This window comes from Sparus aurata, chromosome 6, assembly GCF_900880675.1.
Source record: "Sparus aurata chromosome 6, fSpaAur1.1, whole genome shotgun sequence".
Lineage (NCBI taxonomy): Eukaryota > Metazoa > Chordata > Actinopteri > Spariformes > Sparidae > Sparus > Sparus aurata.
Genome location: NC_044192.1, coordinates 29,206,683 through 29,232,283, shown reverse-complemented (window position 1 = coordinate 29,232,283; position 25,601 = coordinate 29,206,683). Strand labels below are relative to the sequence as shown.

Sequence of the window (25,601 nt, the reverse complement as noted above, 5' to 3'; positions counted from 1 at the left end):
GAGAGGGAGCTACGTGACCAAGTGGAGCCGAGGCCGGAGTTAGAGCCTCACACTGAAGATCCATCAGGGACACAACACCTGGGCTGCCAAAAGGAGTCTGGCCTTTAAAAAAAAGAGCTCAATACGTGACATGCAAACAGCGGACGGGCATCATTGAGCGTGTATGAGCCAGTGTATAAACAGAACCCACCTGCCCTTCAGTTTAGGTCTAATGACAACAAATGCAACAAAGGCAGTGTGCGGTACGCCCAGCCTCGAGGGGCCGCCACAACCGTCTATTCAGCCTCTCATTCACCTGTGAGGAGGATTCAATAGGTCTGCATGTTATTAAAAGCTTTCATATACACAGGCTGACGGCATTATGAATTTGTGTGGAGGACAGCGGTCTAAACTGAGGGGGTTTCACACAACGCTGGGGCCATTGTTGGAGCCTCCAGTCTGGCTTTTATTTTTGAACCAGGCTTTTTCTCTTAAAAGACGGTTCAACTGTATTGTTGAAGATGAAGTAGGTTTTTACACACAAGGATCAGTGAACATTGTAAGAAAAAATAAAAACAAACATGCATGAAGAATTGAAATTTTCAATAAAAAATATGTATAATGTGTCCGAGCTGAGCAGTACAGATTTATGGTGAGTTGTAGTGTAGGTACAATACATTTCTATATTTAAAGGACTACCAAAGCCAAAATCAAGAGTACGTTTTTTTTTTCCCTCTCACATGTCGTGCTATTTATCCATCTAGCTCCGGGCTGGCCAAAGTGGGGTTTGATTTGGTCTGCCAGCTGTTTTCTAGCGAAAGTTAAAAAAAAGAATATGATAAAAACTATTATAAAATGAATCACTGTTCATGCTGTTTCACTTTCCTCAAATGTATATTTGCATAGGGACATGTACGCCACTGAACTGGTTCCACACACTGCAGCATTTATGGCCTGAGATCATTTGCAATGCCCATGTCCAGATGGGCCTTTAAGATAGATAAACCTCAAAAACAAATACACAGCAGACAGTACACACACAAACACAGGAAATGCCTTCAATAAAATGCAGACAGCTCAATAAAAAACACAAGTTGACAGATTATTATAAAAAGTTTCAGAGAGTAAACACATTTTTCTTACTTTCCTCTCAGGTCTTCCATATAGTTCCATCTTCACACACTTTCAGCCTGGGATCATTATTAAGTTTTTAGTTTTGGCAATCCAAGGGAAAGGTGTGGGTGGCATCGATCTAAATTTTTTTGGTGTGAGTTGCCAAGAGATGTCTGCTGTCTAACCAGTATAATGGAACTAGATGGCACTCAAGAATTCACAACCCAGCAACTCAAGATAACCCACGGACCTTGTTGTGAGCAGATTCATGTAGAAACAAATTTCTCCCTAAACTAAATCTGCCGACTGAAGCCAGACATCTTTACGGTCAATATCTCCAAACTGAGCAACTCTCCCCAAAACGATCTAGATGGATAATTACAACCCACAGGTCCAAGGAAACATGTGCATTTTTTATATTTTTAAAGTGAACTGTCCCTTTTGAATATGTGTATTTTCGGTAAACATCTGTTTGACAGCAACAAACCTGTTGCACTCCAGTTTGTAATGCCAAAGGCTTGTGACTTTGAAAACCTCGTAATAGAGGATTCTCGATCACAGGGAGATGATGATGCTGATGCTGATGATGAAAATCACTTAATAACTCTAAAAAATACTCATGGGAAACGATTTTGACCCACAGGCATTAACTTGGTGGCCACATGTCCCCTCACCTCTCAGTGCGTTTGGAATTTATTGTGTGGGACCAGCAGTGTGTTGATTGTAACCATGTGACAGTTTCAGAAAGAGAAAAAGTGTGTGTGACTGGTCTGAACTGAGTGACCCTCACACACAGCTGCACACTGTGAGAAACAAAGTGTCCTGCTCTACCCTGGGATCAGTATCAGCGAGGATGTCCTAAACACCACACCGACACTCACACACACACACTGTGTTTGGCTAATGTCAACCACTGGCCATTTGCTATGTAAATGCAGTGGGAGCGGACAGACAAAAGACAGTGACTGCCATCTTGTGGTGGCTCAGCAATGGGATTGGACAATATTTAAAATGATCTCTCTGATATTTGAGACAAAGGATATTGACTTTCAAATTCAGTGAAAGAAATCTGGATAAAAACTGTAAATAAAGCCTTCAAACACTTACAGCAGAAACTCGTGCTGAGTGTGATATTTCTTATGTTTGACACACTAGATTGTGACTTCATAAGCAAAAAAAAAAACAACACAACAAAGAACAAGTTGATGTAAAAACGTTACGCGACCAAAATAAAATATGCATCCAAAGATGAGGAGCACTGTAAATAGCTCAAGGCAGCTGCCCTCTGGTGCTCCTCTAGATGCTCCGTCTGCTTGTTGTAATAACATTATTGTATTATTAATAAACATCATGCTGATGGAAATTATTTAACAATGGAGAAAGCTGAACCTCTGTGTTAACTTGCCACAGGCCTTTGGATCCATTTACCCCAATGACACTGATTTGGGAAAATGGTCATATAAATATTCAGTAAGGTTTGAGTGCTTGACTATAAATCAGCATTTTCCTGCAGATGGTTTTAACTGTAGATAAATGTGCACAGAGATGGGAGGCGAGTTGTTCAGTTGTAAGAAAAGGTCAATTTCTTCCTTATGGTGCAGAAAAAATATTAAACACTGAAACATTAGGTTGCGGACATGTTAGCGTTTCAGTGCCATGACGACAAAAGTTAAGAGTCTAGTATTCTGTACTGGTCCTGGCACTACCTCACTAACAGAAGGCCTACAGCCCTCAGTCTGAAAGGTTTGTAACATAAACACAGCAACACAAGAAATATTAATTAACTGAACTAATCCGTGTTTTCAGATGTTGTTTCTGATGCTGCTGACCAGACCAGCACTGAAGAAAAAGACTATGTTACACACTCTCCTCTCAATTGTGTTTTTCATACACATAAAAAATCTTGAGTCTTTATTAAGTCATTCTGATTTATTCAAACATTCATGTGTACTGTTTTCATAACATTACAGTAGTAAACAAAATATAAATCAACGTAAAAATTCAACTGACATGAAAAAAGTTAAACAAAAAGGAGGAAAAGTCTTTGATGCATACTAAATGTTACTGATCAGATGAGCTCTCTGCTGTACATGACGTAAAAACTACCACACAAATGTCCATAGTGAAATCACACACACCTACAGTACACTGTATCATACACCATCACGGATAAAGCTGTTCACTGATTGTGTAACAGCTGTCACAGCTGTTCTAATCTGTCTCAATCTTCTTTCTGGTTAAACACTCAAACTGTGTCTTCCTCTATCCATCCAGCAGCTTGAGGATGCTTTCCCTCTCCTTCAGTGCTTTCCAGGCCTGGTCTTTCTCCTTCTTGGTCGGAGTGCGTTTCTTCTGCCTCGCTGCCATGATTCGTCGAAATCCCTCCATCACCTCATTGTCAGACACCCTGACTCTCTGCCTCAGCTCCTGCTTGCGCATCTCCTCTTTCGCCAGCCTGTGAGGCAGCACAGATAAAAACTTTATGTCAACAGCTGATCATGGATCAGAGTTTATGTATAGTACAGTTTATATCATGGTAAATATAATCGCAGTGGCTCTGTATCCTCACCGGAGCAGCTCCTGCTTACGGGCTCTGTTGTGAGCGCTGAGGGCTTTGAGCTCTGCTTGTCTCTTCTGCAGCTCTGCCAGCACCTCGTCCTCAGAGTCTCCTCCTGGCCCTGGTCGCTCCTCAGAGTCCAGCAGCCCCTGAGCCACCAGCTCTTCTTTGATTCGAGCCTCCAGAGAACGTGTGTGAGGAACACTGGAGGGGGAAAAGAAAGTAATTAGGTATGTGGTACAGAACGTACCAATCTCACAACTAATATACCACACTGTGCGCTGTGTGAGTGCAACTGGTGTGTGAAGATGGTTGCCAAGGTGCCAAGAGAACTGATCTTTGTGCCTTTCACTGATATCTAGACATAGATAGAGTCTCGACTGTTGCTTTTCTTTAGAGCGATGCGTCACCATGGCGGCAATATTGGTACAGGGAAGTTGTGACTCCTAAAACATGTAAGTCTATGGAGGCAGGAGGTCCATCCATTATCAAAATCATCATAACTGGCTGAATATTCACACAACTCAAATGCCGGACACATATTCACAATACAGGAAACTTGGTAAGATTAAAAAGTACTTTATCTGACCCAGATTATAACACAAATATTTCTAGAATGTAATATTTAAGATGAACTCTCCTTAAACAATTAGTTTCTTCTTTTTTCTAAGTGCCTGAAAAATGGCTGTCATGGCGTGATTTTATTTATAACATTGGAAACAAATGCACACATTATGTATTAAATATATAGTGTTTCAGCTGGCTTATGCAGAGTTGCACTGCAATAATTACATATCGTGCAAAGCAAATCTTAGTTTTGTACAAATTCATACAAAAAATTGATAATTTAAAAAAAATTTCAGCATCCTTCAGATATATTACTTCAATGAAAATACTTGTTTGATTGGCTACATAAAGCATCAGGACGGTCACTTAGCTGTATTTATACTTAAATGAAGGATGATAGGTCAAATTTAACAGCAACATATTGTAAAAAAACTCAATTGTGAAATGTTATTCCCTGTTGTTCGCTTTTGGTATCTATAGATTATCAAAAAGCAGCACAAAAGTCTGGCATTTTCCAGTATTTGAACAGGACAGAATCACAGACCAAGATGGCTTCACCACAGATGCATCACACAAGCCTGAATGTGGCATCTTTGTACACGTCCATAGGTGCATCTGACATCTTGTATGTTTGTTAAGTGTTGCACAAATACCTATAAGCTTTTCCTTGGCTGCGAGGAGAAGTCCCAGCACCATCATTAGCATCCTTTCCTGAAATGTCGGGTATAGGAGAATCCTCCATGGGGGATATAATGTTCTCCTGGAGGAAAACAGATCAAAATCTTGCAAATTATCTTCATGCTTCAGTGTTTTCACAATATGCATTTTATCAGGGTGCCTTCTTGACATTAAGTCTACAACGCACTGACCTCTACAAGGGCCTGGAGCAGACGCTGTGTGAGAGGACCGAAGGGACATCCGTCTTCTGGAGATTCATGCTGGGACTCTGACTTTTTCAACAGGGAGTCCACATCTAGATATTTGAACATGAAGATGAGGATTGAGGTGAATTCATGCTCGTAACTGTCGTCTGGCATGTTCATACCAAGAGCAAACCAGCCTGTGGACAATTGCGGTGCAGTCTTTCCTCACCTTTAGCATCCAGCTCAGACAGCGGCCCCCCCATGAGGTTCTTCTTCTTGTCGTTGGCTCGAGCTCCTTCCCTCTGCTCCTCCAGCAGATCCTCCTGAGCCCAACGCTGAGAGTAGTGTTTCCCCAGAGCTGGAGTCTACAGTTAACGGAACACACATTTAGAATGATACATTTCACTTAACACAACTGCAAGAACCTGAACTTTGTCCATTCTTTGATTGAATTTAGGTATTTTCGTGCCATACTTTGAAATACTCTGCTTCATCCTCCGGCGGTTTTAGAAGCTCCTCTAGCAACCGGATCTCTTCATTTGTGATGTCAGCACAATACGGCTCGACTGATGCCCAAAATCTGACATAAAGTTAAAAAGAAAAACGTAAAACAAAGATACCTTGCCAGAACAAAACTCATTTACCTCGGTTCACACACAAATAAGTTGAATACAGCCTTATTTAACAGAGAAGTGAGATGTTACACAGAGCTGGTGTTGCTGACCTGTTGGGTGCATCATTTTTAGGAGTGCGGGGAATGTCTTGTGGATCGTCTGTAAATTCATACTCTTGGACTTTAGGCGGCAGATTTTTGGATTTGGGCCTGCCAGGACCTGGACCCTGCCCGTGACTGCCTTTGCCGTCCAACTTCTGCTTCTTTGGTTTGTGTCGAGAAGAGGCAGCAGGATCTGGGTCTTTCCCCAGCTTCAGGAAGCGCTTATCTCCCTTCTTGTCCTGCCAGTCTGTGAGGATCTGAAAGGCAGCACACACGGGGAGTTACAAATAGTAACCGACAAGGGATGAGATGTAGACAGTGGCAGCTTCCCGGCTCTCTCCCACCTGTCTCTGCTCCTCCAGGGCTCGGAGGCGGCGGCTGGCCGATGAGAGGAGCGTCTCCAGCTCCAGCTGCAGGGTGTCCAGCTCCTCAATGCCGATGCCATCGTCCTCTGAGCGGCCGAGCACAGCCGTGTAGCGGGGACACACCTTCACATGCTCGACCGGCTTGAAGTCGTAGTATTTCAGAGGGGGACAGTCCTTTAACTCACTCATGATGCTGTGAGGCAGAGACCTGGCAGAGTCTGAATGACCTGATACATGAAGATGGACAGCGTGGATGAAAAAAGGAGATGAGATTCATACACAGTGTCCAGGTGTTGTTTTTGTCTTGTTTGCTTGTTTGTTTGTGTGTCTCTCTATATTTACACGCGTTAGCCACACGCACGCACGAGAGCACGCACGCACACACGTACACGCAGGTCTGCTTCGGAGGACGCGAGCTCGCTGGGCCCGAGCGGCACTAATTACTCCCGAACAATAATAATGGACGCTATGATTTCACATTACTACACACGAGTATTTTACAAGACGGACCTCTAAGAGTAATAGAGCTGGATGGCAGAAACTTGAAGCAGAGATATATTTTTGAATGTTTAAGAGCAGCGATATTTACCGTCAGTGAATGGAAGCCATGATGGAGAAAACCAACGCCATTACAGGGGGGTGGGGGGTGAAATAGATTCACATGGAAGTATGACCCCTTTTCGAAAAATAACGCATTTTGAGACAAAAGTCAAACGACACAACTTAAACAAAACGGCCGAGGGTGCATTTCTAAATCTCACTATGTATCAAAACTAACCCCGAGGAGTTGTGCATATATTAACCTACTGCTAGAATGGTATCATCGGAACAAACCATATTATGTCAGGGTGTGTAAAAACTCGGTTACCGCTAGAACCGTAACTCAGCTATTTAATTTGGTCATTTAAAGGTTATAATGCTGTCATTTAACAGCTTTTATCCAAAACGGCTGTAAAAAGATCAAAATTACATCTGGACCAAGAGCCACGCAGCGAAATGTCTCCTGTTCACAGTGCGGAAGTGGACGCATCCAGGGGTACGCTCGATTTAGAGTACACGTACTCAACCTGGGCGGTGTGGTACGCGCAAGCAACAGCATTTCTGCTGTGCGGAGACACCCGCCTCTTCAAGCGAGGTCAAAAACTAGCGCACCCTATTTGTACCGACTATGTAGGATTTACGGAAGAGCAGTCCCAGGCGTGGCTGAGGAACTTCCGTCTTCTACAGCGCAAAAATGGTGAGTGTCTCTCACTAAGTGTATCTTTATATTTTATTATTTAGCCGTTTACCGCCGCTAACTAAGGCTACATTCGAGGCGAGATTAGCTAGCTAGCCCTGTGTAGCTCGTAGACGTGGTTTCAGGTCGGCTGCTTTGAAATGAGAGGAAGGGCATCATCCTTGATACGGTCTGCAAAAACTAAAGTGACTGAGCTGAGCTGTCTTTTCCTCTCGGCCCCTTTTCCCTCTCGTTACTAGCTCTCTGTCTGAAGACGGTGGAACAGCTGTTTATATTTCGGGTTGAGTAGAGTGATGTAGCTAAATGTAAAAATAATCTGGATGATCATGAGCTGCAATCTCGGTCACCTGAAAGCATCCTTTAATGCATAAATAATTTGTATCAGGTAGATTCTGATTGTCTCCATGTTTTTTCTTTTTAAGATGACTATTAGTAGCTCTTTCTTCGAAATCTAAAGGTGGTAAAGTGTAAGTGGGTTGTATCTGATCAGTAGCCACTGCATCCCTGCATACGGCTCACTTTGGTTCCTGATCAAACATGACCTCAGAGACTGGTTGAGTCACCCTCACTACAGTGGAAGGGTTCAGTTTGACCATGTCTCCTGATCCAAACGACAAATGCATAGCACAACAAGATCCTCTGACCCTGACATTGATTTCATTCGATCTCTCCCCTAGACAGCGACTCTGCGCCCCTACTTAAACGCTGTGAGGGCCACCCTGCAGGCGGCCCTCTGTCTGGAGAACTTCTCCTCTCAGGTGGTGGAGCGTCACAACAAGCCAGAGGTGGAGGTCAGGTATGTTTAACTGCACGCATGTGGAGTCAGCAGCCTCACTTTTTACCCCCCTGCTCTGCTGCCTCCTGTTTCTCCAGCCCTAAAGCCCTCTGCAGATCATCCAGCTGCCACACAAGTGTGGACTTGTGCAAACTTGCACAAGAAAATGTAGGAGGGTGAAAGAAATGACACAAGCACGGGCAGGGCTGTAACCTTAGCCAGCGGGGACATGCTGCAGTGTATTGCAGGTGTCTTCCCAATGTTATGTGTAGATTGAGAGTTTTTCAAGAAGGCACTTTAACTTCTAAGGTTGAATGCAGAGCCGTGCAGGGTCACAAGCACAATGACTTTGAGTGTCTAATAAACATGGTAGTTTAAAACCGGCCTTTTTGTAAAATTTGTAATGGCTGCATTGTGCTGCGGTTACAGGAGCAGCAAGGAGCTGCTACTCCAGCCTGTGGTGATCAGCCGTAATGACAAGGAGAAGGTTCTCATTGAGGGATCCATCAACTCTGTCAGAGTCAGCATCGCTGTCAAACAGGTGATTCAAAAGCAGCAAAATCAAGACTGTTTTTGGTTATGAGCTATCCACACTCCCTAATATATTTACGTCTAAATGCATTAAACTGATGCATTTAAAACACTGTTGTCTGCAGGCTGATGAGATTGAGAAGATCCTTTGCCACAAGTTCATGCGCTTCATGATGATGAGAGCAGAGAACTTCTTCATTCTGAGGAGGAAACCAGTAGAGGTAAGTGTGGTGGACGGGTCATCTGGGTTGTATATAGGAGAATTTAAATGAGTGAGAAAAGAGAAATTGGCATACAGAGACTGTGTGACAAGAGGAATCACGATGAAAAATGAGGAACAGTGTGAACATTTTTAATATGGTAAATGTCAAAGGTGCTTCATGCTGAGATTTAGAATATGTATTATAATATACATTTCCATTACTACTTAAGCTGCAACTAACGATTATTTTCATGTTGTGTTGATTCTATTCTCGATTAATTGATCTGTTGTTTCATCTATAAAATGGTGAAAAGGTTTCAGCCAGTGTTTTCAAAAGCTCAAGATGACTTCCAACAACTGAAGATGAAGACTGAATACTGAAGCTAGCGTCAAAGAATGTGGAGGGGTTTTTTTTTTGGTTATCAAAATAGTTGGCAGTTTTCTAAGCATAGTGGAGAATTAACTGATTAATCGTTGAAGCTCTAATTAAGTAACTGAAAGTGATATTTGTGTCTAATTTTTTTTTGCTGGTTTCGGACTCACTATCTCATTTCCTTGTTCTCCTGTTTCCACACTGTTATTTCAGGGATATGATATTAGCTTCTTGATCACCAACTTCCACACGGAGCAGATGTACAAACACAAGCTGGTGGACTTCGTCATCCACTTCATGGAGGAGATCGACAAGGAGATCAGTGAGATGAAACTGTCTGTTAATGCCAGGGCCCGTATCGTCGCCGAGGAATTCCTCAAGAATGTAAGAAACATTTCCTCTGTATTTCCTGCCTGACAATGAATATTGGCATCTTATACCTTTCTGTACAGAAACATGGAATATAATTTGACTTGTGCTGTCCGCAGTTCTGAGAACAGTGTTGTCCACGGTCTCACACAAGCTGGGAAAACGCTGCAGGGGCCAATCAGCACAAGAGTGGAGAAAGGAGTTAACAGCCAATCAGCAAGGAGACAAGAGGAACATGACCAATCTAGCGATGACACCCTTTGCGCCCATCTCCAGTATTTCCCTGTACTCATGAATATCACTGACTGTATATAATGAACTATTTACCAGTTTCATTTTCAGCCACTGAGAACAAATCCCCAAACAAAGGCGGGTCCTTAAAGTATTAATCAAGTTGATATCCATGAATACAGGGGCGGGGAGAACGTGTTGCTGCAAATCAAATGGCCAGGTTTTTGTATTTTGTGTAAGCGAGTCTGTATGTTCTGTCACTGTCGTTTCAAATTTGTCTCCGAAATGTGTCTGCTTACGGAAAGCGGCATGTGTGGCGATTAATTGCAGACGTGAAGCAAGAGTTGTCTGTAAAGAATCCACCAAAGCCCACGTATGAAAATAATGAGAGAAGATAATAAAACTCTGTTGTTTATACCTTTGCTGTTCCTGCTGATGTGTGTCATTCACAGTGAGCATGTTGCGCTGCTACTGTGTCTATAAATGGATTTGTTCTGCTGCTGAGGAAGTTGTTTTAAGTCAGCACATTGGCCACACATTACTGTGTTATTTCAGCTGTGAGGAAGAGGAAGTAATACCTTCATGCTGCAGACGATGTGTGAACCATTTTTTTTTTAACAGTGAAAAATAAGATGAAATGCCTTAGTCACACACCTTCTACAGAAGACTTGTACCGCTGCTGTTAGCTTGCTCAAGTGCACTGACGTAATGACAATCGAACAAAGGTTTTTATTTGACCCACTGGGGGAATTCAAAGGAGCTTTATGGCCTAATTTTTTAATCGTAATTACAGCGAGCTAGACAGATAGTAGATAAAGTTATCTGTTGGACACTCCCTGCTCATGATCATAAAGTATCCTCAAGGTGCCACCCCAGTGCACCTATTTGATTGAGGCCACGCTGCCTCCACCTCCTTGATCATCTCATTTCGAGCGGCAGACAGATCTGGCCTCTGTGGTCTCCATCCAACTTCAATCAGCTGGCGAAGCCTTCTGATTGCACCAGTCCACCGACAAATAATTATTATAACAGCACATCTCACCGGCATCCTCCACATTACAGAGTTGAAATGATGAGGCTATTATTTAAAGGGGAAGTTCACCCAAAAAGTACTGTGTACTCACCTTTATGCTGATGGAGAGTTTGGTGAAGTTTTTGTAGACAAAAAAAACATTTGTGGAGCTTCACAGCAGCGCACTAGATGTAAGACGTTACTTCCACCTTTGTTGTGTGGTCAAGTCAGTGCACCCACTTCAGATGGGATGCATGCTAATGTTTTTAGTTGAACAGCTACAGTGAAAATTTCATCTTAAAAGGGATCTAAATAACATCTTGTCAAATCAGTTTGGGATATCAAGGTTTCTGGAGTCCAAAACATCACTGGCTCCAGCGTCTCAAACGTGAATATTTGCCGGTTTATTGAGTAATTAGTTGAGTTTTATACAGCTGTTGTTGGCCATTTTGTTTTTACTATTTTCTCAAATGAACAGACTGATTAGGTGAGTGTTTTGAATTGTTGCATATCAAAGGTAAGTGAGAATAATCTCCAGTGCAGCGCTCATACATAATGAAAAACCACAATGAGGTTTTATAACAAAAATAACACATCTTTATTAATGCGGAGTTAGGACGTGCAGTTTGAAGTCAGTACTTTCATTTTTTACATTTCCAGTACCTGTGTGCTCAGATGTGTTCTTCACAAAAGCATGTTTTGATTTCACCGAAGTGTGTAGAATCATCAGCTGAGGAAATACGTCAGTATAAAGTCAAAGTGACTGTGTGCTCACCATAGAAAACCTAATGATTATCTCCCTGCCCATCAATTCACTGAATAACCTCACAGTCAAAATATTCATTGTTTTCCTGGTAGGTGTGTAACCTTCAAATTGCACAATATAACTGAGGTCACCTTCACATTAAACAATGATTGCACGATACAGACACATGTCAAACACGTAGCAGAGAGTCACATGATCATTGGGTGAAATGACACGGTTAACACTTAAAAATATATACGTATATATACCATGTAGCTTTCAGGACATGAACACTGATGCCCGAACGCATGATGTGTTCAGGTTGAGCTCCCTCAAATCCCTTCAAAAACACAGACGCAAGTGTTACAGAGGTGTGTGTGTGTGTGTGTATGTGTGTGTGGCAGAGGTGTTGTAAGAGGAGGCACATCACCCAGAGGGTCACCACTGTGAGCAGGCTGGAGAAAGTGAAACAACCACAGGAGTCAGTTCACGAGGGAGCGAGAGACAGAGGCCGCAGCCTCGCAGGGTTACAGCGGGCGGTCAGAGGTGAGGAGGGACGGTCAGAGGTGAGGAGGGACGGTCTGCAGGGCGTCTTCAGGTGTACGGTGGATGTTCACGTTCTGGAAAGAAGAACGCATCAGTGTCAGACGACCTTCGGAGTAAATACTCATACATTTACAACAAGCTCTGCAGTCGTGATCACAAGTATGTCGTGTCATGTCGTGTGTCTGTGTTTGCACTTGTGATAACCTCTTCTTTTTGTCGATGCACTGTGGTCTTTATACGGCACATTGGCTGTTATGGTTTCCAACGACTGTTTGCCATCTGGGAAAAGTTCTGTTTTAATGACGCACCTGCAGCTGATCGGGCCTCTTTCAAATTATGCCAGATGCTTCGTTAAGTGTGAGATTACCAGAACACTTTAATAGCTGACGACCTAAAATTAGTCATTGCAGCATTTCCTCATGTTCTCATGATGTGTTTATTTTCATCACACGATCATGCACACGGAAGCCTTATAACAAAGTCCCAAACTCTTCTCTGCATTTTGTTTTCAATCTAAATCTAGGCAGAAAGAAATCTGAGACACAGTGAGTGTTTTGTTCAAGCTGATGAATGGCAGCACTTTTCTTATGTACCCCAGTGGAGCCTTTGCATATGAATGAATGGGGAAATCTGAGTCTTGTCTGCACAGCAGAGAAAACAGGAAGGGCACTGCACTGAACGTCTGATGTGTAGATAGGAATAGGAAGGAACTAGTCAACCTCCTTTGATGACAAGCGAGCACAAGCAAGAAGCATCCAGCTTTATCCTAAATCTCACTTTCAGTTTAAGACATGAGTCAAAAACTCTGACTGAGAAAACAGCTTTCATGTGAAACTTTCTAAAATGAAGCACGAGAAGAGTGTGGTGAGGATGCATGACATGGTTGAGTGGAGTTTATTTAAAAACATTTAACAGAAATATTGCCTTCATTCTGATCATTGAATAGACTTTGAGAACCTTCACATTGTTGAACACAAAAGAGCAAAACAAAGTATGTCTGTAATCTTCATTAGACAGTGTTAGACACCCTTAAAACTAGAGACAAGCTCTACTAGAGGACATTGACTGAGGAGATAAACTGTTGATTTTTATGTGCAAAATATAAAGAAGCACAACCTTTTTGTAGTGCAGTGCTGCTAAGATTAAGATTAGAGTGTCCTGACTTCTACTAACAGAAATAAAAAGTGAATGAGACACTGGTTTTAAGTTAAAATAGTTTAGAAATCAGTTCAACAGAAAAAAATCAAGGAGAAAATAAACTACATGTAATCACTGCTTCAACAAACAAGGTGCTGGAGTTTCATTGTTTCACAGTTGGGATTACAGCATCAGTTCAAAAAGAAAAAAAAACCTTCATCCGCTTTTCATTGATTCTCCGAAAATGGGAGAATGTGCACGACACAGGATCCATGTCATAGGATTAATAATCAAAATTAGAAACTGGATTCCAGTCAATTACCACCACCATCATCACGTCTTAAAGTATAAGTGGAGGAAAAAAAACGAGACAAGAACGGTGAAGAGAGATTCAATCGAAGGAAGGTGGAGAAGAAAAGACTAGAGGTTGAGGAGTTTTGGCAGGCTCATTGTGCGTCTGAAGGGTTGAGTGTGCATAAAGGAGGGTAAAGGGGGGGTGGGGGTGGGCAGAGGGGTACTGCCTCATTGGTGAGCTGGCACTGTTAGCAAAGCCTCCTTTGACATCCGCGACACTTCTACGTTCTGTTTGATAAAACAAAAAGCAAAGAGGGGGAGGGATCAAAACACAGGGGAGATATGAAATCCACTGCACACACTGATTAAAGGATAATTTCACCCTGAAGAAATTAAATTTAGTCATTATCAACCCACAGCCACACAGATGCAGAACATTTCTGGAACTTCACAGCGGAACAGTGTTGCAGCATTCTCCTAAACCCACCTGAAGTAGGTGCACAAGCTTGACCGTGCTTTGAGTTGGTGAATATTGTCATTTCAAGTCAATCTGGGATCTTGGGGCTTCTGGAGACTTGGATTATGCTGTATGGCTGTATGGAACCATTTCATGTCTTCTTTATATTTCAATTTTTCTACTTGAGTTGTTTAGGAGAATGCTGCAACGTTGTTTTACCATGAAGCTCGAAATGTTTTGATATTTTGTGGACTACAAAGGTTGAGTACAATGACTGAATTGTCATTTTTGGGTGAACCTATCCTTTAAAGTAAGAGGTTGAGGTTTTAGTTAAGTTTATCAGCCTTATTTTCCAGTTATGTGGTTGTCAGAGTTGAATTAAACTACTACTGCAGGCTTTTCTCATTTTTCTTAGAAAAATCAGACACAGTCTGTCAGCTACAAAGACATGAATAATTAAATATCCCAAAAAAGGGATTTAAGGGTAATGAGGGGTAATCTAAAAATCCAAAGCTTCACCTGAGTGAGTGTGAATTAAATTATCTTGATTGTAGTGATTTTTTAAAAGAATCACATAATATGACATTACCCATACACAGTATATTTTCTGTCATAATACATTTGCATTATGACAGGTATATTTCAATGAGAACAATCGCTGGCTCTACACCTGTGACTGTGTGACTATTCTGATCAGTGCTTTTCAGCATTAAACTCAATATGAAACGGTTACATCATCCACTCAGAGGAATGTTTGTCTAAAGGGTGTGAGGGTAAATAGCAATAGGAGCATGAGTCAATGTTTCTGTTGTGTTCTACTAATATATAATCCACACATAACCCAACCAAAACCTGCTCTGAGTTCATTAATATTTCGTACCATTGCTCACAAAAACATGGCCGTCAGAATGAACTGCTGAAAAACAAATCTCTAATGTATTTGATGATGTGACATTCGGCACCTGAGCACCGACTCGTTTGTGAACATACACTGCAAAAATGGGCCAGTTATACTGTGTGTGTGGTATGATGTTGTACCCACCTCTGGTCTTTCTCGGTGTGTGTTGACTGCATCCACATTTAAGCAGATGGACTCCACCTTACAGCCTGAGTACGCACAAAGAAGTGGGGTTTCAGTAGTTAAAGGTGGCAGATTACTTTTTTTTTGGTTAATTATTACTCATTAGAAATAGATTTGTGATAAAAATCAAAAAAATCTATTATAAAAAAAAAAAGGAAAAGTAATAGATTTGTTATGTGTATTAATTGCTGACAGGAGAGCAGTCCTACCATAGGCCACCGGCGTTAGCTTCAGCACAGTGTGCAGCGGGCACTTCAGGTATGGCAGCTCTTCTGCAGGAAGACAAACATAAAAAACCCAACGGTTCATGAAACTACCCAAACAAGGAACAAGGAACAAGAATTTTCAGGTGTAATTTTTCCTAACAAGAACAACAGCCCACTTTGTACGTGACACCCATGAAGCTCCGTCTTGAGTAGTTCCAGTTGAACAACCCTGGTCTCAACTGGATCTAGTTCTAAATTATTTTGTTTTTTTAATAATAAATGTTCTTAATCCATCAATGGAATTAGATAAGCAGTAGCAGCATACCCATTGCTAAACCTGAGCTATAATTCATATCACTGTAGTTTTGCGAAAATACAGAGAGCCACTGAATTATTCTTAATCTGACACAATTGCTACAGTGACCTGGTCTACAACATGGAATTCAGGTCAGTCAGCCAGGAGTAAAACACTTTTCTCCATCTGGGCACTCTGGAAGTATGTCACAGCTTTACACTGAATTTGTCACAGTGTACCAAAACATTCTATCCAGTGCCTTATTCACAACCAGACAGAAAAACTTATCTTGCATACTTCTGACAACAACCTCCGAAGAAGTCAACAAAACAGAATTTGATCTTATTTGTGCACATTTCGGTACATGTGATGAAGTTCCTTTTTAGGCTTGCTCCTTGAGGTTCAGCTGAAGGACTGACCTGCAGTCTTGTCCAGGAAATAGGCCAACAGGCAGCGCATTACGGCCTGGTGACAGATGACCAGAACGTTCTCCTGCCGCTCCAGCTCCATGATTACTGGCTCCAACCGCTGCACCAGGTCCTCATAGGACTGAGTCAAAAGAGAGACAAAAAGAGGCAGTCAGACAGGTGGAAAGCAAAGTGCTACACTTCTAGAAACAAAACTGAGAAAGACCTGTGAATCTGTACATTTAATACAATCTGTTCTCTTCAAACATTCTGCTGAATAATCACTCTCAAATAAAGATTGACATTTTAGGAAGTGGAGAAATCAACACAAGCTGTCTGGACCAACACTAACTTTAACAAGATTCCCTAAAGTCCTGTGTCAGCACTGTCCGCCTGGCAGACAACTAATGCCCACATCCATCCTCCTGTGTCAGACTAATGGAGAGGTAATGGGATGAACTTAAGGTGAGAACAGACCAGCGGGCATTCAGACCCCCAGTACACAACCTGACCAAACAGTTTTGGCGCGCACACACACACGCGCACACACACGCGCGCACACACACACACACACACACACACACACACACACACACACACTAATGTGAAGTCTTTGTTCATTGTCATCTGTTGTTAAGCCAAATCTGTCTGAGACGCGGCTCGGCCAAGCTGAGGCTCATTAGCAGCAAGTGGCCAGTAGCCATCTGGAATCTGTGTAATTGTGTTTGTGGTTACGTGTGTGTCATTATATTCACAAAGGAGGACTCAGCATTTTGGAAATTTCAAAATCTAAACAATGACACACTGTCTCCAAGCATGCTATCTCGGCATTTATATGAAACACTATAGTTACATAACTACATTGCATGATTAGACAAGACCGAACGTGACATTTCAGAGACTGACCTCTCCTTTCGGGTAGCGATAGCGGTATTTGTCCTGGTCCCTCAGAGCAAACTCCAGAGGATAGTTGTCCTGAATCTCCTCGTACATCATTTCCTCACAGACGCCCTAAAATGACAGCGCGCACAGATCAAACTCCATCAATGCTGCACACATGCAAGCCAACAGCTGTGCTTATCAATCAAGAACGTGACACTCACTGCATCGATCTCGTTCAGGACCTTCCATTGCTCGTAGGGCACACTGAGGGCCTCGGCTGTCTGGATGGTTCTCTTCATCTGACTGGTCCATACCTTCAGGTCACTGATGCCCTGTGACTTGATGAACTGGCTCAGCTTCTTCCCAAACTGCAGGGAGAAGAAAAAAATAGTTTTAGTTTTTAAATAACTCACCCAGTCAGGTTAAAACAAACAGCTCTGCAGACATACAGCATCTCTTGTTAAAAAAGTTTTATATACCTCTTTGCCTCTGGGTGTGAGGCCTGAGTCTCCTCCGATTCGACCCTTGACATTGAGCTCGCTCTCGCCGTGGCGGCACAAGTAGATGGAGCGTGGTGTGATGTGGATGTTCATGAGGTAGTAGACGATCCGGCTCTGGATGTGGTCCAAAACCCTGTTGACCAAATACCGCTGACCCACGTCCATGATTTTGATGTAAGAGAGATCTCTGAGGGGAGAGCAGAGACATTAAGCCTTTTGTACAACATTGTATGACTGATCCAGACCCATGTTACAGATCTGAGTAACCATGCATAATTAGTACTATAAGAATGTCAATTAATAACTGCATAAGCATATTAAGAAGCTGAAAATCTCAGAATAAGTGAAAACTATGCTAAAGTATGTATGTATTTTAATATTAGGCAAAAAGCAAGCGAATGCTTACTTGAGACTTTATTCAAAACCATTGAGGCATAGCAGTATGGGCACTGATACAGGCAACTATACTGTATAATTGATGTCACAACAATATATCTATAGGAATATATCTGCTGACATGAAGGAAAGCCACCAAACTATAGTTTAAAATAATGTTCTTAAAACTTCTCATTTACTAATCTCGCTATAGCCCATCATTTGTTTTTCACAGTTACACCTCTCTCCACAGCAGCTTTCCCCTCACCTGTCCAGGACTTCATCCAGTGTCTCATAGGAGTTTTCATAACATTTAATCCTCTTCATGAAATCTTCCACTGCTTCTTCAGTGTTACAGTTGGTGTAGTCAGGGCTACCCAGCTTCACTTGCTAAACAGAGAAACAGCAGAGGAGTTGTTGAATGTACAAGTTCATTTTCTCTTGAGATAAAATGAACAGATAAACTTGGGACACTCACCACTATGTTTTCCTGAATGACATCTGGGTCTTCACACACAGACTCAACAAAGAATACCTGCGGAAATAGGAGGAACAAATCCAGCTTAGTGTGAAGGCCAACACACTGTGTAACCGCCCCGAATTTTGACCCAACAATTTACCTTAAAGCCGTTCTGCTCTGCAAACTGGATGATGGTTTCCCTCCTTTCTCTGGTGGTGTTAGTTGCATCAAAAACCTGCTCAACACACACAGGACAGTAATGGATTAGCTTTATTTGACCAGCCCCAAACATCTCCAGTAAGACACAATCCAACACTTGACCCACCGCAACTTGGCCTCCTTGTTCTGTGAGATACTGTCGCACGTCATTCAACGCGGCTGAAGCACACTGTCTGTAGAGATCATACAGATATAAATGTCACATGGTTGGCAGGTAAGTAAATTGTTAAAGCTGTTAGATACCAGTTGCCACGCTTACCGTCTGATCTTTAACCCCTCCTCATTGTCAGGACGGAAGAACTCAAAGGACTTGTAGATCTTCATACACTCTCTCCTGTACTGCCCAACATTGAACTCTACGGTAAAGACAGAAGCAAGGACACTTGAGTTCATCTTTCTGTTGTGATGCACATACTGAATGAACTCCCTTTATCCTTTAGATTTGACGTTTCTACAACCTTATTTCAGTGAAGTATATAATCATTGAGAAGACAATCCTGAATAAACGTACCTCTGGTGGGCACTCCGATCCAGTTAAGATAGCGGGTCAGCTTCTTGGAGATATAGGTCTTCCCCCTGGCAGGAAGGCCCACTGTCACAATCAGGGTGGGACAGTTGGTCATGCATACTGGAATGAAAAAAAGGAGAGAGCAAAGGCAGCTTCAGTCATGTGCTGATCACACACAATACACATGGACAATGTAAAACTGATCCGTAACACCTTGGTCAAGGAATATTCAAGGTTTTGCTGAGCAAGTTCCACAGCCATTGCAGTACAAACGTAACATATGCTATCTTGCATATTACATAATAAAATAAAGATATACAGATTTAATATTAACTTCAGATTGTCCTTATTGGCATGTATAACCCAATGTTATCACACCACTCTGATGATATGATCAGTGAAGAGCAGACATGTCCCAGACATTGTGAAACACTGCAATTAAACAACATGACACATCTGGGAAGAGGGGACAGCTACACAAATTTCCACACTGTGTGTGCACAGATGACTGGGTCAGAGAGCGAGATGTGTTTATCAGCCATGTACCTTCTTGCAAGATAATGTCAACGTTTTTAAATTGCCCGTCTGCACAAACAGGGAAAAGGACACAATCTGTCCACACAGGCTAGGTGCATGCGGAGATAATGAGCATTAAGTTACTTTCTTTAACTAACTCCCCAATGTCAAGATTTCTTTCTTTCTTTCTATTTCCTTGGCGTGTTATTACCTATGCCAACCAACTTAAAAGAGACACCAATTTACCCAATACGAACATCCAAACGTCCATCAGGCCTCTAACCCTACACTAACCTACCCTCAGCCTCACCCTGACCCTGACCACGCAGAGAAGACCAATGTGAGCGTAGACAGAAATGCACAGGGCGAATCACTCACATGACTGCAGGGATACAATTCCTGTTTACTAACAGCTGGTGCTTGACTTGGCACACAGTAACAATGAGATAAACATCCGTAGTAGTGCCAGTCTTTTCCCCTCGATGCGGGCAGCCTTCATCCGTGCGAACATCCACTGGATCCTTATATAACGGTGTGAACCAGATGAAGGCGGGCGACAGCGGCAGCGAGACGTCTGAACCACGAGCTGCTCTTGGCGCTCATCAGAACCATAGCAACGTTAGCTAGCACATCACACACGTTGAGTTTAAAATGTGACGCTAGGGGGGCGGATTAGTATGAATTATATATGCACCACCGCTGGTCCGTCTGCGTACTCACAAATGCGAACAACAAACCGTAAACAAGTCAATTCATTGTTACATTAAACCACAGGTGACACAGCTGTACGCACGAACGCTAACAACTGCCGCCACGTTGTAATACGTACCCTTTCTTTGAGAAATGTGTTTTTCGGGAAGGCCATTTTTACACGGCATCCAGATCTTCTTCAGGGGGTTTTGGGTGAGTTCCCGCGGAATGGAAGGTGTTTTGTCCTCCATTCCGTCTTGCTGTGAGCTGGAAGCAGCCGCGCCGGGAACACGGGACCTTTTCCCGTGATGCTGCTCTGAAGGTGACCGGTGTTTCATCGGCGGGGCTCTGCGGGGATGGAGACAGCCCCGGTGGTCGCCGGTGTCTCTGTCTCTCTTTCGCTGGGCTGCTGTCACGTGCTCCGATCTCGCCACAGTGAAAATCAACGGTCGGCCGTAAAGACCGCAGTACGGGCGCAGCGTATATTCTACAGTGACATCAGCTGTGCCGAGCGATCAGGCGGTAAAGGGCGCAAGGATATTTTCAGGCCAAGAAAACGAATGTAGCGAGGCCGCAACAACAGCACACCTGTTTGACCATGGAGCAGTGGCACTAAAATGACATGTGTGGTAATATTCCTTGATTTAAACTTGTGTTTGATGCTGAAGAAGTTATGGTTGTTTGAAAGAGACACTTGTTTCTACATGTGGCAGCAGGAGAGGAGCAGGTGTAACTAAGTAATGATGCTGCATGGAACTGAATCATCCTTCTTGTTACACTTTTCAGCTCTAACTAGTCAAGATGTCTGCTGTGAAAAAGGCCAAGGCTGTTATCTAGTAGCCACACTAGAGCAGAAAAGTGATTTGGTCAGTTTGTTTTAGTGGTGTTAAATACTTTTTAACCTCTTGGTGGCAGCAGGACAACATGAACGAAACCATAATTACTTATGAAATAGTTATGAATTACACATCCAGCAGACACAGACCGTCATTAGCCTTCATTTTAGAACCGCATTCGCCACCCAGTGTGTGTCAAGTATTCAATCTCCATTCCAGCCCTTGGTCTCCATCAACCCCTGCGGGAAATATTTGTCTGCTGTTTGCATCTGTCATCTTTTACAGCCTCTTCGCCCATTACATCTGCCTGCTATGGCTAAAAACAAGATTGATGAGAGCAGTGGGAGATAACCGAAAACATTAAAGTCATAAAAATGCTAACTTAATGAGCTGAAAGACACTAAAGTGCTCCGCAGAGCTGAAGGGAAGTGCAGTTGAGAGATAATTCTGTCAATCTCCTCTCAAATTGATACATTTAGACAAAAGATTATTGACCAGTTAAGTGGAATAAAAATATTTACCTCCTGACTGGTGTGTTGGTTGGTTAGTCAGATTTGGATGAAACTTGGATGGAGGAATGGAACTCAGAATAGACCCCATAGCTTTTGGTGAGGATCTGGATAAAGGGACGGATCCAGGATTTTTTAACTCGCCTTCTTAAACATTGCGAGATAGGTGTTTTGTTTTCCAAATTGTTGATTTCTTAGGATCTTGATTAAAAAAGTCAGGCATAATCAGCTGGCTGGGTACAACAATTTCCTGAGGCTGAAGGGGAATTTCTGGCCTTGGCTGAGTTTTTTGCTCCAAGTGCAATTACAGTTAGGACTGAGTTTGCTGACTAATTTAGTCTGCATAGCCTATATCCTTAATGGAAGCAACAGCAAAGAAGACACACAACCGGCTTTTAGCACACAAAACTATTTTGTCTGTCTTTCTACAGTTCATGCAGCAGAGAGCGATTCCTGGTAGAACTCCTCATGGTGGTTTCTAAAGGTAAAGGGGGTCAAGGAGGTGAGTTGGCTATTTAAAATGCCATTTATTAAGAAATGATGCACCAATAAATCTTTAAAAACAATACTGCTATCACACCAAATCAGTCAGCACTTGCTATTTTTTGCCTTACTTTAATGCACTTTGTTTTGTGACCTCACACAATGTCTATCATAGCTTTAGCTTCTGCTTATGTCTAATCAGCCAGAAACACCTGGGTGTGTGTGTGTGTGTGTGTGTGTGTGTGTGTGTGTGTGTGTGTGCACATACAACATGTATTCAGCAGTACTCACAAAGATTGTGTTATGTTTGGCCAAGCATGCTGGTTTGCTTCAGCTGTTGCTTAAGACTTGACCCTGGGTTAAGTTTGCCTATTTCAGAGGATTATGTTTACAAAATGTAATAATAACCCACAAAACCAGTCAGTGCTGTTACTTTAAGCCCAGCTGGCTTCAAATCATTAGTATGGGAGTCGGGCCAGACTGGAGAGGCCTTTGTCATCCTACAGAAATGTCCTGTGCTGAATTACAATTCTTCAAATCAACATCCTTTAATAATTTCAATGGTTTTCTAAATATGGAAAATGGCTTTTGGTCATCTGTGCTCTGAACTAAAACCTATGGTCATTTTGATATAGAATAGAAAGGCCTGGAACAACACAAGACAACCTCCTGTGTGTTACGGACAAACTACATATTTAACACATTTTAAATATTGATTCTTTTTTAAATAAAGAATCAATATTAGTAAAAGTCATACAACAATAATAACATTAATGAGGGCTGACTTTAATTTAGCTGCTTCAGTTTCGGGGTCCGAGTATAAATGCATGTGTCGCACACCTGGACACACAAAGGAACTTCCAAGCGTTGCATTAGTTGAAAATAAATCGCTTCACTTGTCTTTCTTGCCCTGGAAATGCAGGAACACAGGCACATCAGCACAACGTGGCTACAGACTGCAGGCCCACCTGAGTCACACACACCTGGTGCCCAGAGTGTGTGAGTGGGCATTACTCATTATAACCACACATTAACTAACTAAAATATTATTGTTGCTACTGCACATGAACATACATCGGTATATGAATTTAATAATAAATCAGAACGGGGGGTGTACACTGTACACTGATTTTACATTTCCTAAAGCTGTTCAGTGATCAGAGTCTAGTATTCTGTCCATCTCAGCTGAATGGACTGCCTCTTAAATTCAGTCGAGCACACCTTCACCGTCACAGTGGCCGAAGAAACGACCATAGAGGTAAATCTGCACCACACTGACATAGTGACAGCAACAACTTGACATTATAAGCTACACACAGGCGTGTCTTTTTGCACGGGCGTTGCACTGGACTGACACTTACACTGCACAGGTGTTGCCTGGTGATGGGTCGGTGCACATTTTCAGGTTAGTAGGCCCATCTGTTCTCCTGTTTGTGTGTTCCTCGTGGCCTCATCTCATGCACTGATTATATTAAGCTTTAGAGTCAGTCTAGGTGGTGGAGTAACGGAGCCTGTGACCTAAATATGGTGCGATGGAGGGTTTCTAATTAAAAAGCTCCTTCTCTCTCAAATTCCCTGACTGCTAGTACACTAGAATACACGCCAGGTTCATCAGGTCTACAAATAAATGGCACACACTTTATTTTTAACTTTCGCAGCTGGCTGGCTAAGAGTTTTAAAGAAACTCTTTCAAACTGTGGCACACGCTGTAAAGTAGCTGATCTGATCTGCACACAGCTCAGGTAGCCTGTGTTAAGACAGCAGCAGTCAGTCACGCTCATGTGCACTGTCTGTCAGACGAGGCGTCCTGCAAGCTGCACACTGTGACACACGAACAGGAAACAGATCTGTGCTCCTCCTCCTCCTCCTCCTCCTCCCAGCAGCTGCCAGGCTCTGGCTGCAGCTAACAGCCTTTAGCCTGTCTTATACCGCACAAGTCATTTCCCAATATAGTAGGCAGCTATGTTAAGATCACAGCGGGCAGGGAGGCAGCGATCACCGGGCTTGAGAGACAGCTCCATCCCGTGAAACACAATCTGAGACTTGACATGTCCTGCATCGTGGCTGCACAGTGCGAGAAGCAGCAACAAGCAGGAACACAACAGTAACAGTCACCCTCGTAAACAGCGGCTCCATCATGATCTCAGGGTTGGAGAATTAAAATAACAGCAGCCTTATGATAAAATACAGCAGGAGGATCGGCTTCAGTCTGTATGACGCGTTTACAGATTTATTTTAAAATGTCAGAAGCAGCACATAAACATCCGCCTAGCTCTTTATCCCCTGTGTGACTGCACATCTGCTGCTGTCACAATGAGCCTGCTCCCTATAAGAATCGGTGTCTGTCGCCTGTAGTTGGTATGTGGGGTAAAGGTCTCGGTGACAGCGCCAACACACCGACTCTTGTTTACGTCTTGAAGGGCTGCTCGCCCTGCCTCTCTCTGAGCCCGACGCTCTCTGTCCTCCGCTCAGAGATGCACAATTTAAAGTCGCGCAACTATGCCAAAGCGTTCAGAGCGACGTGTCTTACCCGATCTGTCCTGGTTCTGTGTGGGCTTGGGTCGGCTGGAGCAGCCTCTCATCATGGGCGTCTGTGTGATGGAGCGCGGCGGCCGGCGGTGTGTGTACGTGCGTCCAACGGCAGCCTGGTGAGCGCTGATGATGATGGTGATGATGATGATGGTGATGATGATGCTGCTCGTGTGTGCACACACCCACTGTGTGCGTGTGGGACCTCAGGGCTGGAGGAAGGCTTTCACCTAAACTGGAGGGAGTGAGGTAGCAGCCTACCTGCCCCCTCCGACACCCCACCCACCCTTTGATAGCTGGGAGGTGTGCCCAGCAGCCCTGACGGAGCTGAGCTGTTTCACACCGTCAGAGACACAACTGCACATTTTAAACAAACTGTCCTGTAGCCAAACTTCAGGCCTCTAACAGGCAGTCCATCAACATTCAACATTAAAATCTCAGACAATGAGTCTTCACAAGAATGTTCTGTATTTTGTTATAGAAGCCTTAAAGGATAAGTTCACTCAAAAATTACACTTGCTTATTTTCTACGCAACCTGTCGCTGGAAAGTCAGGTGAAGTTTTGTCGTCCACAAAATATTTCTGGAGCTTAACAGCAAAGCACCATTGCAGCATTCTAAATGAAGTAGATGGGGACTCTGACTCTGTCTCGTAAAAACAACAACAACAACAACTGAAAGAAAACAGAAAGTGGCCCCACACAATTTGTACAGCATAATCCAAGTCTTCAGAAGCACTGAGATCAGAAATTGCTTTGAGAAAATGATCATTTACACACTGGACATACGGTCGAGACCTAGCAGCCACTTCAGACATGGTGTGCTAACGCTTTGATCCTAGCAGCTACAGCTACTTTTAAAAGAGCATAAATAACATCTTTTCAAATTAATCTGGGGTCCTGCAGCTCTTGGAGACTTGGATTACACTGGACAAACTGCGTGGAGTCATTTTATGTTTTATCTTAAGTCATTTTTGTACATCTTAAAACAAGTCCCCATCTACTACAGCTGTTAAGCTGTTTTGCTGTGAAGCTCCAT

The 25,601-nt window shown here is 42.9% G+C and overlaps 3 protein-coding genes across 6 annotated transcripts; 1 reads left to right on the top strand and 2 right to left on the bottom strand.

Moving 5' to 3' along the window:
- Positions 1 to 3,000: 3,000 nt before the first annotated feature.
- tada3l (transcriptional adaptor 3 (NGG1 homolog, yeast)-like) lies at positions 3,001 to 7,184 on the bottom strand. Its single transcript, XM_030420800.1, has 9 exons — positions 6,749 to 7,184; positions 6,139 to 6,386; positions 5,804 to 6,051; positions 5,554 to 5,659; positions 5,309 to 5,444; positions 5,086 to 5,189; positions 4,870 to 4,976; positions 3,662 to 3,853; positions 3,001 to 3,547 (listed from the first exon to the last, which is right to left on the bottom strand). The coding sequence occupies exons 2-9, from the start codon at positions 6,346 to 6,348 to the stop codon at positions 3,355 to 3,357; spliced, it is 1,296 nt and encodes a 431-aa protein (XP_030276660.1). The 5' UTR covers positions 6,349 to 6,386; positions 6,749 to 7,184; the 3' UTR covers positions 3,001 to 3,354.
- A 58-nt stretch (positions 7,185 to 7,242) lies between these two features.
- Positions 7,243 to 10,299, top strand: LOC115583689 (actin-related protein 2/3 complex subunit 4). The gene is made up of 6 exons (XM_030420801.1): positions 7,243 to 7,396; positions 8,074 to 8,192; positions 8,601 to 8,712; positions 8,828 to 8,923; positions 9,491 to 9,661; positions 9,766 to 10,299. The coding sequence occupies exons 1-6, from the start codon at positions 7,394 to 7,396 to the stop codon at positions 9,769 to 9,771; spliced, it is 507 nt and encodes a 168-aa protein (XP_030276661.1). The 5' UTR covers positions 7,243 to 7,393; the 3' UTR covers positions 9,772 to 10,299.
- A 1,164-nt stretch (positions 10,300 to 11,463) lies between these two features.
- pfkfb4a (6-phosphofructo-2-kinase/fructose-2,6-biphosphatase 4a) lies at positions 11,464 to 24,812 on the bottom strand. 4 transcript variants are annotated; one of them, XM_030420927.1, is made up of 14 exons: positions 20,347 to 20,648; positions 19,005 to 19,121; positions 18,753 to 18,849; positions 18,600 to 18,666; positions 18,435 to 18,509; positions 18,293 to 18,349; positions 18,083 to 18,204; positions 17,419 to 17,626; positions 17,161 to 17,307; positions 16,964 to 17,068; positions 16,070 to 16,199; positions 15,359 to 15,421; positions 15,111 to 15,175; positions 11,464 to 12,254 (listed from the first exon to the last, which is right to left on the bottom strand). In XM_030420927.1, exons 1-14 carry the CDS (start codon positions 20,543 to 20,545, stop codon positions 12,195 to 12,197), a joined length of 1,512 nt encoding a protein of 503 aa, XP_030276787.1. In that variant the 5' UTR covers positions 20,546 to 20,648; the 3' UTR covers positions 11,464 to 12,194. The 4 variants fall into 4 exon arrangements, with proteins under 4 accessions (XP_030276787.1, XP_030276788.1, XP_030276786.1 ...); XM_030420928.1 differs by lacking the exon at positions 20,347 to 20,648 and adding an exon at positions 24,566 to 24,812 and having other exon boundaries at positions 12,060 to 12,254; XM_030420926.1 differs by lacking the exon at positions 11,464 to 12,254 and adding an exon at positions 13,046 to 13,899 and having other exon boundaries at positions 20,347 to 20,545.
- Between the last annotated feature and the right edge of the window lie 789 nt (positions 24,813 to 25,601).

Excerpts from the sequence above, each read along its gene's own strand:
- tada3l (XM_030420800.1), bottom strand. The coding sequence starts at position 6,348 with ATGAGTGAGTTAAAGGACTGTCCCCCTCTGAAATACTACGACTTCAAG. Across the intron at positions 4,977-5,085 it reads TGCTCCAGGCCCTTGTAGAG|GAGAACATTATATCCCCCAT; the intron begins GTCAGTGCGTTG and ends GTTTTCCTCCAG. Across the intron at positions 3,548-3,661 it reads CGTAAGCAGGAGCTGCTCCG|GCTGGCGAAAGAGGAGATGC; the intron begins GTGAGGATACAG and ends GCTGCCTCACAG.
- LOC115583689 (XM_030420801.1), top strand. Across the intron at positions 8,713-8,827 it reads TCAGCATCGCTGTCAAACAG|GCTGATGAGATTGAGAAGAT; the intron begins GTGATTCAAAAG and ends TGTTGTCTGCAG. Across the intron at positions 8,924-9,490 it reads TGAGGAGGAAACCAGTAGAG|GGATATGATATTAGCTTCTT; the intron begins GTAAGTGTGGTG and ends CTGTTATTTCAG.
- pfkfb4a (XM_030420927.1), bottom strand. The coding sequence starts at position 20,545 with ATGAAACACCGGTCACCTTCAGAGCAGCATCACGGGAAAAGGTCCCGT. Across the intron at positions 18,510-18,599 it reads AACAAGGAGGCCAAGTTGCG|GTTTTTGATGCAACTAACAC; the intron begins GTGGGTCAAGTG and ends TGTGTTGAGCAG. Across the intron at positions 16,200-16,963 it reads ATCGCTACCCGAAAGGAGAG|TCCTATGAGGACCTGGTGCA; the intron begins GTCAGTCTCTGA and ends CTTTTGACTCAG.